The following is a 14,714-nucleotide window of genomic DNA, read 5'->3' on the forward strand; positions in this document are numbered from 1 at the left end:
AAAAATTCTATTATGGAATCTTAAGAGATGAGGCGCCTACTCTAGCCTGTTTAGTCCTCTAAAATGTTATATAACATTAATGAAATGCAGAAATTATTTAGAAACGCACAACAGCAGCTGCATATAGAAAATTCCCCAAACATTTTTTTTTTTTTTTTACCACCGCTTTGGCGCTCCCATGGTGCGGCGCCCCTATGCGCAGCATACAGCGCATACCCACTTTTTGCGCCACTGGGGCTAATACTAAACTAATTCAACTCGTTTTTGATATTTGTAGACGCGTGAACGCGTTTATGAAGAGAGACACGTGGTTAGCATTGCTGCCCATGATCACTATGAAGGAACAAGCCGGGGAAAAAGTCCATTTTAATTCTCATCCGAGAAAAAAGCTGAGTAGGTTATCCACAATTCTATCCTTTCCCAGAGTCCAAGCAGGGTTGAAAAAATAAGACGCCTCCGCATACGTATTCGGGCTGTTGTCATGGAAATAGGAGTGTACACATAAACTGGTTTCCAAGCCTGTGGGTCACTATAAAGAAGAGTTATCACCTCTGGCAGCGGTGTAGCATAGTAGCCTGTGTTAACCGTTCGTATAAAAATAATCCTCTTTTGTAGCTGCTGCGCAATCAAGGAAATGTTTGCATGGTGCATGGGACAAACCCTGACTTTTTGCAACCAATCTGAAGGCTCGCCGTGCGTTGTGCAAGAAAGGTCCGACACGACGGATTCCGCTTGAATATTTGGAGCCACTCGGAAAGTTGTGATGGCCAAAGTGATAAAAGACGTACAGCATCTGTTAAAATGGTTCGTTGTATGTGTGATGACTTTCAAGCCCGTCAGCGCAATTGAGACAGGTAGGAATTGATGAGGGTCAATTTATTTCTCCGCGTGATTTCCTGTAATGTTCCATTCAGGAATTAGTTTGTTCTGTTTTAAAAGTCTAACTTTTAAAGAAATTGGTACACTTTGATCTTTCATATACAGTGGGTAGAGACATCAGATCATACTCAGAGCATTATAGCGCCATAAGGACCTTATCTGTTGTTGTTGATTTCCCAAAATAAGATCCCACGAGACGGTGCTGTGAATTTCGATACTCTGTGGCTCGTGCTGATTCATTCAAATTTAAATAGCTCATGATTACATCATGATTATGATGCCATATTTAGATGGAATTTATTTTTGGTATCTTATGTAACAGCCCTGCTTTACATAACAATGTATGTCTTGAACTAATCTATTTATTTAAGCAATGACACGAGTGAGAGTGTGGTTGAGAAGAAAGAAAAAATAATCAAAATAATAATGGTGATAATGTTGTTATGGTGATTGATTGTGTAGATTTTGGGCTTTACTCTGCGCTGTCTCTTGGAAGTGTTATTAACTTGTCAAAATATGCCAGGATAGGGTCCCAGGTTTTTGGTGGATTCTTTGAGAAAATGTTGGATCTTTTCCAGCTTTAAAAACATTATGTCAGATAATATTCTCTTTACTGCTGGGCAACTTTATTTATATAACGTATACAATAACAGGAAAGACAATTAAATAATTAAAATAAATAAGATAAAAAAAAATAAGTAAACTGAAACAAGTAAAAAGAAGATGATAATCATAAAAATAAAATATTAAAAAGTAAGTGTACTGGAAGAACATAATCATATGGAATATACAGTAGGTGCTACAACTCACAGTTTAGACAGATACTCCTGTAGCAAGCAAATCAGTGAAATCAGTGTTCATAAGCCCGCATTAGGGCATTACAAAGTCTCCTCCTTGTACCCCAAATATAGCTGTTATAGGGTTGGGTTGTAGAGCTAAGCCAAAGGCCTCATTTTAAATCTCAAATATTGATGTCCACAGAACATCCTAGAACACGTCCAGAGCACGTCTGGCCATTCTACAGAGGTCACATAAATAATCTTCCTTAGAGGATATTTTGCCCAGTTTAGCCTTACTGTGTGTGTACAATGGAAAATGTTAAACTGAAGTTTAAGTTTAAACGTGCACAAGAGGAGGATCTGTTCACCCAGCTCAGAGCTCTCTTCCACACTGCCATAGATATGTCAGTCCTCCAATTCTTCTTCCCATTTAGCTTCGATGGTATCCATTGATGGGTTTTTAGATTACCGGTACATAATTCAGTTGTATAGAATAGATATCTTGCATCTCAGGGAATTTTGAAGTATATCATTCATAACTAAGTGTTCAGGTAACCAAGGAAATGAAGGGATGTGAATTTGAGTAAAATGGCGAAGGGGCTGGTATTCGGAAGAAACTTGATTGAGGAATATTGAATGTGTTGTCAAGTCAGTGAAGTTGGGAAAGATTTTGGTTATGAAAAGATGCTTGCATGTAATGAGGCCCTTATGGTTCCACTGTCTGAAAGTGTCATACAATTCAGCAGCGGGGAAAAAGATGATTATTACACATAGGACGACTATGTATGGAAAGATCAGACAAATGAAATGTTTGCCTATATTGTGTTCAAATCCTCAGTGTAGAACTTACTACTGGACTGGAGGAGAAGCACTGCACCAGTCTTTTTCAGGGGTCTGGAACCAAGAAACATTTTTTTGTAAGTTTGCTGCCCAATAATAACTCATCAGATTTAGAAGGGCAAGCCCTCCTTCTTTCGTTGGTCTTTCAAGAAATGTTCTTCGCAACCTTGAGGCTTTACTTCCCCATAAAAAGTGTGAGAGTTGCTCATCTGTTGAGTAAAAAAAGGACTTTGGCAGAAAAACTGAAGGGCAGACTTCATGGTGGAGAAGTTAGCTTCAAATTAACCAGAGAAGGAAGGTGTCACATTCATTCGTAAATACTTAAATCCTGACTTCGACACGCAGGAGGGCAGGTCTGCAACCCTGATCTTGAGTGCCTTGTCATTTATGGGAAAACATGTGCTTTTTGGGTCATTTGTTTTATACCCAGAAAAACTACTGAAATCATTTGAAATATTAAAAATAACAGGTGTGCAAGATTAAGGATTAGTAATAAATATTAAAAGATCATCGGCGTACAATGAAATTTTATAGTCCATGTCCTTTCTATTATTCCAAGAACAGATTGTTTAGTCCGAAGCTTTATCGCCAGAGGTTCTATGGCTAAAGTACAGCAGTGGGCTTAGAGTACAGCCTTGACGTGTTCCGAATAACAAAGGGAAATATTGTGAGCAAATCTTGTTAGAGACTTCCGCAGCTTTTGGGAATCCAGGAAACTAATTTTAGACCAAACCTCAACCTATCCAGTACAGAGATCAGGTATCCCCATTTGAATCTGTCGAATAAACCTTCTCCGCGTCCAGGGACACCACCACCTCTGGTGCGCCCCTGGACGAAGGAGAATGCGTTACGTTTAAAGAGCCTGCAAATGTTAATGAATTAGTGGCAATGTGGGGAGGGTAATGTGAAGATGGACTATTGGAAGCCTAGTTCAGCAACTAGTTCACTCTGTTTAAGATTGATATTTCCTCACTAGAAACATCACTAGCCATGGCGGCGACTTTGCTAGCAACAGTGGTTCTTGGCAGTAGACGATGATCTTTGCTTGGTAATTTCTTTTGGTCAATATGCTGTATCTTCTCAATAGAAAAGTGATGTTATCAACTTCAGTCAAATATGACTAGTCAAAAATGGCCTTAGTGGCGTTTTTAATGGTTATATTGAAAAGTAAGGCAGGCCCTATCTCCTTATGGTCAAACCGGAAGCTCCCATGAAAAATAGTCTTGATTGCAATCTCTTGCTAGCCTGGATACCAGCCCGAACTCCGCCCACAAAATGTTTGGTCTGGGAAGTTTGGTCTGGTGCTGAGCTGGTTGGGGAGCGATATCAGAAGGTAGGATTCTGTCAGACCAATCAAATTGTCAGGGCGGGCTTTATACGATGATGGACAGATGATCAAGCGGTAGATTCTAAATCCTCCCAAGATGGCCGCGTATCGGGAGCTTGTAAGTGGGACATATTTTTTGTAAATTATGCTATCTACACAACTTTTTTATGTCAGTTGTATATGTGCAACACGAATGTTGCCGAGGATTGTATGTCTTAACTGAAGCGCTCTAGACCATTATTGTTAGGTCATTGATAACGCTTACACCAAAAATCCATTGAAACACATAGTAGCTAGCTAGCCTTGCTGCTAATTAGTGACGTGAGCAGGCATATCTCAACATATATTGACAGCGCAATCATTTTGAAAGAGGAACAGAGAAACGCGATCAAGGCATTTGTCGATCGAAAAGATGTTTTTGCCGTCTTTCCTACGGGATCAGGTTAAAGTTTAAATGTGTCAGATGGTCATACTACGTTGCTCTGATTGGTTCTAGGTATCCAATTGAGCGAAGAGGCATTTTTTCCCCCTGGTTCGTTGAAACACGCCCCATAATCACAGCCCAATGGTTCAGTATCAGACTCATATTCTGACTAGAATTATGAGTATGACATCGTCAGGCTAATCTCTTGCTGTAGAGGGAAGGCAAAGACAGCTGTCCTTCATCAGAGAAACAAACATTTCAAGAGGGTGGAATCGATCTGCATGATATAAATAAATAGGGAGGTTCCATTTCAGTGGCTGCTCTGTCGTAGAGTGTAATACATTTTAATATCGTTTTAGCAGCCACAGGGAGCTTGTTAAGGGTAACCAGCAGAGTCCAGTCTTATTTAAATCTCAGTGTTCTTCACATCAGTGAAGTAGGTGAAGATGAGTTAACTCACAGACATTTTACAAAAAGGCAAGTCCAGTCTTTCCTCCATTACCAGCTCCTTTCTGGATATATTATGCTAGTACAGCATTTACTAATTACAGAATCCCCTTAAGTGCAGCAAAAGTCAGCTAATATACTGTGTTATTGTCTCTTATGTTATTCAATCAGTTATGTCATGAATCAGGCCAGCAGCACAAATAGCAGTGGTGTGCTTATACTTATCTTTCTGCATTGTTCTGAGTTCAGTTAAAAAGACTGTTGGCAAAAATGAGTCAGCCATTGCACTACATGGAGTTTTTGGGAACAGTTTATTTGAAGGGTGAGTACATAGCACATTAATAAAAACGTACTTGAATGATTAATTTACATTACATTACATTACGTCATTTAGCAGACACTTCTATCCAAAGCGATAGGGACCTAGTGTAGCAAAATATACTAAATAGGATAAAAATGCAAAGGCAAGAGCATTTTCCTTCATGTTTTCAGAAATTTTACAACAACATATACAACAAAAGCCAACAATCCCCAAACTCCCTCAGCCCCCCTCAAACCCACAAACATCAAAAAATAATATTAAACATTAAGTATCCTTGATGCAGACATAGTAATAATAAACCATTCTCAAGTATCTGTTTTTTACCCCAGTTTTAACAAGCAGAAGAATATTAGTGGAAAACACCTTACTCTGTGCCACCAACATTAGTCACACGTACAAAACTCGTTAGTAATTCATGGGTAATTTAGCCCAATTCAAAGGTAATCACAAGCATGTGCTACACTGTAAATCACCATGCCAGAATTATCACAAACTGTTCAGTTAATAACTATAACTAAGAAAATTGGAATCATATTATTACCTTCATAACTGGCAGCAATTCACTCTCTTTGTCCTGGTGAGTTCAATTACATTGGGAACTTGCGACCTGATTAGACAAGCTGACAATCTGATTGGGCAATATCTTTTACACATATTACATTCATGTGAACCATTTTTGTATCTTAATGTTTTGTTTTCATTGCAGCACAATTATCAAAGATGAAAACCGAGTGCACAGGACTTCCCACCAAAGGAAACGTCCTTGTGTGCATTCCAGCCAGTTTAGCCCTGGTGTGCACAAAAGTCACCCATGGTTACAGAGCTAATAAACCCTTGACTAACAGTAAATCCTTCTATTATTTTGTTCCCAGCTCAGATGGGGGCTGCAGATAGGGTTGATAATGTTCCACAATTGGCCTGATCTCAAGGAATGAAAAAAACAAAATGACATTCTTGATACTATGACGTAACTGTGAATATAAGTGGAAGAAGACCATGGCTCACTCCATCAATGCAATTTAATTAAATTTGCATGAATCAAATACACAGACACAGACTTTACTATGAATATCTCGTTGCACTATCCACACACAAACAAACAAAAGCACTCTATCTTTGCACTATCCACACAAGCACATGAACACTATCTCTTTGCACTACTTTTCTCGTGGACATCAACACTGTCACAATCAATGCGCACTGTACTATAGGGGCAGATCTATCCTGTATCTGTAAACACCCCACTCCCAGTAAACATGTTCTCCCTATGTGTTTGTGATTTATGTATGTATGTTTGAGAGTTAAGTGTGTAAGCTACTGGATGACCTAAATTTCCCTCTGGATTAATAAAGTATCCGTCTATCTATCTATCTACTCTACATTTATTGTTTTTGTAACCTACCAGTAGCAGTGGTGAATACTAAATATGTGTAACGCTGCTGTGCGATTCTATATTACAGTGGTAAGCGTTTTTTTAGGGCATCTACTTATAGTGCCTCTACAATGTTAAAGATTTGGTGAAGGGGGAGAAGGTATAAGAGGTCCTGTTGTTTAGTTATGATCAGACAGCATGAGCTATGTACATTGTACCCAACAATTACAGCAATACGGATTTGTTCCAAAACTAGTAAGCTAACTACCTAAAAGGCATGCAAAAACCTTGCAAACACCACCAGCAGCCCAGCTGCCACTGATATAGCCTAAGCTTGCCAGCATACTAACTGGTGTGTTTTGGCAGTATAGCTGGCAATTTGATGCGTATGGAAGCTTTTCTTCTATTTTTGCAGGGGGTTCCAGCGCGTTACACAGAACTACATAGGGCATATCTTGGATGGCTAGTGGGGAAGACGCATGTGTCTATGTGTCCCTTACATGACCATATGCTATCAAAATGAATTTGAGGATGGTACCAAAACTAGTTATATAAACTTACCTATAAAACCAAACCTCAAAAAATATCATATTGTTGCAAAGTGTTACTTCAATCAGTAAATAAATAAATACAATTTTTCTACATTCCACTTCTCTTGCCATCAGTGAATGTCGTGGATCTCTGTGGCCAAACAATCCATGGGGATGGGTTGATCATCAACTCCCACCAGGAGTCTAAGAAGTACTACTTTGTCACCATGGGAACAGACTGTCATTTCACCATGCAAGCCAACATGCTGCAAGAAAGGGTGCTGTTCCACTTCCGCTTCTTCCTGGTCTACAGCCTTCTGCGGGTAGCCCCCCACAGCCCTTCCCCCCTTTCCCCAGAGTCTGCCAGTAACCCCTCACTTTCCCGCCCTCTCTGGCCTGACCGTCATGTGGAGTCATCTTCTAGGGAAGTCCAGGAGGACCCCTGCTATGCCGGCTCTTACATACAGTTCTATGATGGCCCCAACAAGAATTCACCACCCATTGGGCTCCCATTGTGTGGAAAGAGTCCCCCACAGCCTGTACTTTCCACAGGAAACTACCTGACTTTGAGACTGGTCACGAGGGGCACACAGCCCAGGGTTGATTTTGTAGGAGACTTCACATCTTTCAGAATGGGTAAGCCATATACGGTATATTGATACTGTGATATTGATGATACTGATATTTCTAATATATTTATTTTGTAGGTCAGATTTTTTAGGTTGAGCTGTTAAATCACAAATGCATTGCCATAACAATGTGCACACTAAATCTGTAAAAGGTTATTTTGTTCTCACAAAATGTGTGTTTGATTTCTCAGGTTCAAACCAATCAGGCTGTGGTAACGAACGTTACTTTAGCTGTTGGAATGGGAAGTGCATTCCAATGAGTTTGGTTTGTGACGACGACAAAGACATTGACAACTGTGGCGATGGCAGTGATCTAAGGAGTCATCACGAGGCCTTATGCACAAGTCAGTAACCATTTTAATTGACAGAAGGCTCAGTGGCAAAAGGACAGGCAGACATTTCACTATCTAAAATAATCAGGTGTTATTATAGCAACTAAGTTACAGTATAGCACCGACAATTGATTCCCTCATCAGGAACTAGAATACAAACTGAGTAGTCAGTAGTTTTTGTGGCTGAGATCTAGATTGTCCTCTGTGAGAATGAGCTGGAATAAGGAAAGTAGTGGAGATTTGTTGTTGTATTCTCTAACATAACATCCCTCTTTCGTCAATAACATCAGGGGAGTAACTGACAAAAGAAATATGTTTTGGAATGTACTTGTTTGAAATGGAAATGGAAAAAGTGTTGTTGTCCATTGTTATCTATATAATGGATGTGGTAAAGGTGGTCATGAATAATGAAAGAAATTGATTAAAATAAAAGTATGATTATGGTAATGGTTACGCCATTTAGCAGGCGCTTTTGTCCAAAGCAACTTACAAAACATATTTGAAAAAAACAGATTATTTACCAACCATTCTGCATGATGCACATCACAAAAAACATGCCCATAACAATATTGAATACTTTTTTGTTATTATTAGTAGTAGTACAGAAGTACAGGTCTTCATATTTTTTAATTCTACTGTACGAGTGGCAGTGTTCTATGTTAGCTGGACATTATTGAGTACAGAAGAGCATTGCAGTAGTTTAGTGGTGATGCAATATAAGTGTGGATTTGTTTTACTGCATCTTGGAGGGATTTTGGAAATATTGTGTTGATGAAAAAAAATGTCTTTGAGATCTGTATTATGTGAGAGTCGAGTAAGAGGTCTTGTTGATAATTACATTGAGATTTATGATGCTAGTGTTGGATGTTAATGAGATGCCATCAAGTGTGGGTATAACCGCAGTTTTATCTGAAGTTGTTAGTCATCCATGCTTTTAGATCTTTAATGCAAGCTTCTATCTTAGGCAGCTATATAATTTCATCAGGTTTTATGGATAAGTAAAGTTAAAAGGGGGCTCTGACATAGCCAGGCTAGCATTACTTTTGTAAAATCCAAATGTAAAACCAGTACTGTAACATTATCAATCACCTTGACTGTCAGTATTTATACCCAATGCTCTCATACACACTTTTCTGTTCTGTTTCAAAGGTCATCAGTCTGTGAAACTGTCTCCACAGTTTCCCCCACCAACCTCAACTCTCCTTACACAGAATTGTGGCACTCCTGAAATCCCTGCAAACACAGACACAGTGTCAGGTGAGCTCCTAAGCAATTTTATTCTATTACAAATAAAAGCTTGTTCAGGTAAGACTATTGACTCATGTGTTCACTCAGTAGATGCACATTACCTCATTGCATTAATAATTCTGCACTCGCCAACCTGCTCCCCAGCACAATCTGTCTGCAAACTAGATCTGCTTTATGTATAGTGCTATATGTCTATTCCTTGCCTTGCTGTTGTTGTGCAGCAGCAGGTCTGTTTATCCTGCTATTGTAGCTGTAGTAGCATTGAATCAGATATAGTTCACTAAGACCAGACCAACTTTACAACTGTTAATGAATCTTAGCCTGGCTAAACATCAATTGTTCTTCTGCTCCTCATAATCTCCCCATCATGGTACACACAGAGTATGTCAGACAGTGCGGGCACATGATGGCAGTACTCCGATCCGATCCAATTCTCTCCATGGGGTCTCCATGGGGGGTTAACTGCTCTATCCCAAAGCACATGGCAGTGACAAATCCAGATCGTGGCCGCGTCAGTTCAAATCAAATGCGGAATGTTTATATCTGCTACCGTTGATTATACAGTAAATACGTTGTGAAATGAAACAAAAACACACCACAGTTAAAGTTGTATTAGTATTGATTGATTCACATCGATATGAATGGATTACATGACTAACAACTGGTGGAAAAGTAATATGAAAATATTTGTTCACTGAATTAGCTTGTTAATTCCCAAACAGTTGCGTTCCAGTTTCAAAGTTTCAGTTTCGGTTTCAGTATTTCAACGTGAATGAGAGGGAGCACAAGAACTGAGCGTCTAGCAGCGCTTATCATATCATAGACATATATGATGCATGTATATGTCTGTCTCTGTGGGCGGGATCTCAAGCACGTGCAAAAGTTGTTGTTGTCCAATTTGAATCTAGATTCGAGAGACACATGCGCGCCCAGTCTAATTCCCAGCGGAATCGAATCGTGTATCCAGGGGTTTACATCGGAGTCCAGTCGGACTCAAGTCGGACACAATAAAGCTAGATTTGGGGAGACACATGTGTCCAATCTCCAATTTAAATCGGACTGAAATCGGAAATTGGACACATGTTTCCACACTGTGTGTCTAGAGAGGCAATACATTTGAAAGCACTGTAAATGAACAGTGCACAAGGGACACATTTGTTTTCAGCTGCTCTAAAAAATACACTGACCTCTTGCCAATAATCGTAAATGAACCTTTGGCACTAAATCACCTCCAAAATGTTACATTAAACAACCTATAAGCGGCTTCAATAGGAGAAAAAAAGAGGTGGAATTGTGGTTAAATTGTTGTTAAAAATGTAGTCCAATAGATTGCACAAGTTAGTCAAAAAGATCACGCAATTTGAACTTTGAACAGGAAAGAGTCCTTGAAAGACAGCAATGCATTAACAGAGTTCCCCCTTTTTATACAATTTTTAAGTATCACCTTAACCACCATTGGAGAAAAAAAAAGGACAATGCATGGTGGGTTAGAGCTATAGTGCCACCCTATGGACAAAAAAGGACAATGCATGGTGGGTTAGAGCTATAGTGCCACCCTATAGACAAAAAAGGACAATGCATGGTGGTTTGTTAAAGTGCCACCCTGTGGACAACTAGCTTCAAAGGCTCATTATGAATGGGCTTATTGAATTTCATGAAGTTCAGCCATTCACACTGGCAAATCAAATTGAGCAATCCGATTGGAACTTCAGGACATCTTAGCATAGGAGGCCCGTCATTGAATCTTGCATGCATCACCACTGATGCATACGTATGAATAGTCAGCTACCCTGTTATATCATGATGGGCAAGAACTTCACAATGACTTTTTAAAATACTGTACCTTATAAAATGATATAATTCCTTAAATTAGTTAATATACATAATATAAGATAGAAATTAATAATATAATGAGATGTTTGCCTTTCTACTTTAATTATTTAAAAAATAACAGAATGAAATCAATTTCACATAGGCCTATACATTTTTAATTTAGGCCTCTTCATTTAAAGACACTTTTATCCAAACTTAAAGTACAGTACAGATATACAGTCATGGACGAAAATGTTGGCACCCTTGCCATTCTGTCAGATAATGTACCCCTTTTCCCTGAAAATTGTTGCAATTACAAAGGCTTTGGCATTAACATGTTTATTTCTTATGTTTGCATTGGAACAACACAAAAAAGCAGACAAAAAAAGCCACATCTAGCATGATTTCACACAAAACTCCAAAAATAGGCCGGACAAAATTATTGGCACCCTCAACTTAATTCTTGGTAGCATACCCTTTGGAAAATGCAATCGCTTCCTGTATCCATGGATGAGTCTCTTACACCTCTCTAAAGGAATTTTGGACCACTCCTCTTTTGCCAACTGCTCCAGGTCTCTCACGTTTGAAGGGTGCCTTCTCCCAACTGCTGTTTTTAGATCAAGCCACAGGTGTTCAATGGGATTGAGATCTGGACTCATTGCTGGCCATTTCAGAACTCTCCATTGTTTGTGTTGAACCATTTCTGGGTGCTTTTAGAAGTGTGCTTTGGGTCATTGTCCTGCTGGAAGACCCATGACCTCTGACGGAGACCCAACTTTCGGACACTGGGCCCTACATTACGCCCCAAAATTCTTTGATAGTCTTCAGATTTCATGATGCCATGCACACAGTCAAGGCAACCAGTGCCAGAGGCAGCAAAGCAACCCCAAAACATCTGTGAACCTCCATCATATTTGACTGTAGGGACCGTGTTCTTTTCTTTGTAAGCCTCATTCCGTTTTCTGTAAATAGTAGAATGATGTGCTTTACCAAAAAGCACTTGGGATTGTCCATACTTTGTAGCCTTGGGATTGTCCATACTTTTCCACAATTTTGCTTCTCAAATCCTCAGACAATTCTTTTCTCTTCTTTCTCTTCTCCATGCTCATTGTGACACACAACACAAAGGTTGAATCAACTTTGCTTCCTTTAAACTGGTTGCAAGTGTGATTTCTATATTGCCAGCACCTGTGACTTGCCACAGGTGCATTTAAATACAAATTAAAGGACCATTACTTGCTTGTAATACAATTATTTCTTACAATTTTTAAAGGGTGCCAATAATTTTGTCCGCCCCATTTTTGGAGTTTGTGTTGTATTATGTTAGATGTGGCTTTTTTTGTCTTCTTTTTTGTGTTGTGTCAATGAAAACAATAGAATTGAACATGTGAATACCAAATCATTTGTATTTACAACAAGTTTTGGGGAGAATTGTTGCATTATCTGACAGAAGTGCAGGGGTGCCAACATTTTCGTCCATGACTGTACATTATGATATATCAGTATGTGTGTTCCCTGGGTATCAAACCCATGATCTGGGTGTTGTTAGCACCTTGATCTTCCAGTTGAGCCACAGGAACAGAAATGCCTCAGTAACCAAAGTAGTCTTTTAGATATCACTTTCATCCCACCATTATAGGTAACCATTTTGTTCACACCCTTTTGGGATGTGCACAAATGGGTCAACGTTTGTGTAGTTTTTGTGTGTGTACGGGACTCATTTATAAAATGTACTTAGGCACAGAATTGATCTTAGACTGCGTGTGATCAAATCCACGTCTTAGTACAGATTTAAAAAACCGTCTTAGACGTAGAAAAAGACGTATCTTACCGTCTGGTTTTAGTTTGTGTAAGTACATTTCCTTGTGGCAATACTGGAGTACTGCAGGAATTCAGAACTCTCTGAGCTCCGACAGCCTACACGCAGTTTCATCATCTTTATCGTCAGCACCACCGTCACCATTAGGGCAAATGGTGAAAGGCCAAATTAATGTTTTGCTCAATAAAATCAATTAAACTTTTAGAATAATTCACACATGAATGAGATTCACGTCTCAAAGGGATTCCGTTTTAATTTCACAAGTGTTAAACATTTCGCTCAAACTATAGGCTAGCCTATAAAAAGACTAATAGTGGCTTCGTTTTCAGTAGGAGATATGGCTGCATTGGCGTTGTTAGAGGATATTGCCAACTGCGCAATAAGGGGAGAAAAAGGTTTTTTCGTGATCGCGCAGAATTTTTGACACAGGATGAACCATGGCTGATATAAGCAGGTACCGCTTGCCGAGAGCGTTGTGCCCAAATGGCCTCTAGTCTACAGAGGCGCACCAGATGCAACCAGGCCATACACGTTCAGGTTTTGTCTGTTCTTGGATTCCTGACCAATCGAGCAATCCCCTTCATCATTAAGCAGAATTTTGCCCGATGTTCTTCTCAGTATTATCCCTCTATATGCCCGCAATTTATTAGATTTCCATACAGCAAAATGCAGGTGCGGCTGCTGGTGCTTTGGAGACGTGTCTACTACATGTCACATACTTTGCTTTTGCCAGTACGCCACCTGACAGGCTTTATAACAATGTTTTGGCCCGCATCTGCTGTTCCATCAGTAGAACGTCGATGTCAGCCTCACTTTAATTCTTCTGTTTACATGTTTCTTTCTTGCTTGCCGCTGTCACAGAGAGTTTGTGCATTGAGGATGCGCACTGTTTGTGCATTGATAATATGCTGATTAGATTAAATAGGGGCGTTTTGAGGGCGGAGATTCAGTTGCGCACATTTTCACGACCATTTGTGATTTATAACCAAAGGATTGGCGTACAAGTGTTTTTTTGTATGTAAGTCTGTTTTCTGTGGATCTCACTTACGCTCATTTCAGAAAATGTCTTAGACAAAATGTAGGATGGTTCCTACGCAACTTTTTATAAATGAGGCCCTACATCATATAAACAAGGCCTTGGTTCAGAAGTAAATAACCTTCCAGGAACAAAAACCAGCATGCAGACCATTCATTGTGGAGAGTCTATTGAAGTATTGAGTAATGCATTTACATTTTTCATTTACAATTAGTCATTAAGCAGACGCTTTTGTCCAAAGCGACGTTCAAGGAAGAGAACAGTCAAGCTAAGAGCAATAGAGACAGCGTAACAATACATACTATTTTACATAAGAAATAGAAAAATTTTAAGAATGTAACTGCTGTAAGTGCAAGTTAAGTACTTGGAGAAGTGCAAATCAGGAAGGGAGGTGCTCTCTGAAGAGTTGGGTCTTCAAGAGCTTCATATAGGTAGAGAGGGACGCCCCTGCTCTGGTAGAACTATGCAGCTCGTTCCACCAACGTGGAACTACGAATGAGAATAGTCTAGATTGCCGTACTTGCACAGACAGCAGTGCTAAACGACGCTCATTATTAGACGAGTCGTGTAATAAATTAATGTAATAAATGCTTCCCGGTCCTGGTTGTGTATTGACTGTTTATTTGACCTCCAGAGTCCCTGAAGTATGTGTCTCCTTGGGCTTTGTATGTGGCCCTTGGTCTCACGGTGGGGACAGTGCTGCTGTGCTGGTGCTGCTGGTCCCCTGGTTGGTTCCTGTGGAGGGTGAGTGTGTGCCGCCTCCTGCCCTGCTGCAACTCCTTCTGTGCCTCCTGCCAGCTCTGTGCCTGCAGCTGCTCTCAGACGAAGGATCACCGCATGGCCACAGTCTCGCCTCAGAGCTCTCTGACTAACGCTACCACCAACAACAGCATCAGTACCACCATTGTAACTGTGTAA

At 39.8% G+C, this 14,714-nt stretch overlaps 1 protein-coding gene across 1 annotated transcript; it reads left to right on the plus strand.

The window, feature by feature from the left end:
- Window positions 1-763: 763 nt before the first annotated feature.
- Window positions 764-14,714, plus strand: ldlrad2 (low density lipoprotein receptor class A domain containing 2; the record flags this gene model as incomplete). Its single annotated transcript, XM_080846110.1, has 6 exons — window positions 764-854; window positions 7,056-7,556; window positions 7,741-7,897; window positions 9,060-9,138; window positions 13,411-13,492; window positions 14,431-14,714. The coding sequence occupies 6 exons, from the start codon at window positions 764-766 to the stop codon at window positions 14,712-14,714; spliced, it is 1,194 nt and encodes a 397-aa protein (XP_080702236.1).

Source organism: Sprattus sprattus (genome assembly GCF_963457725.1).
Source record: "Sprattus sprattus genome assembly, chromosome: 10".
Taxonomy (NCBI): domain Eukaryota; kingdom Metazoa; phylum Chordata; class Actinopteri; order Clupeiformes; family Clupeidae; genus Sprattus; species Sprattus sprattus.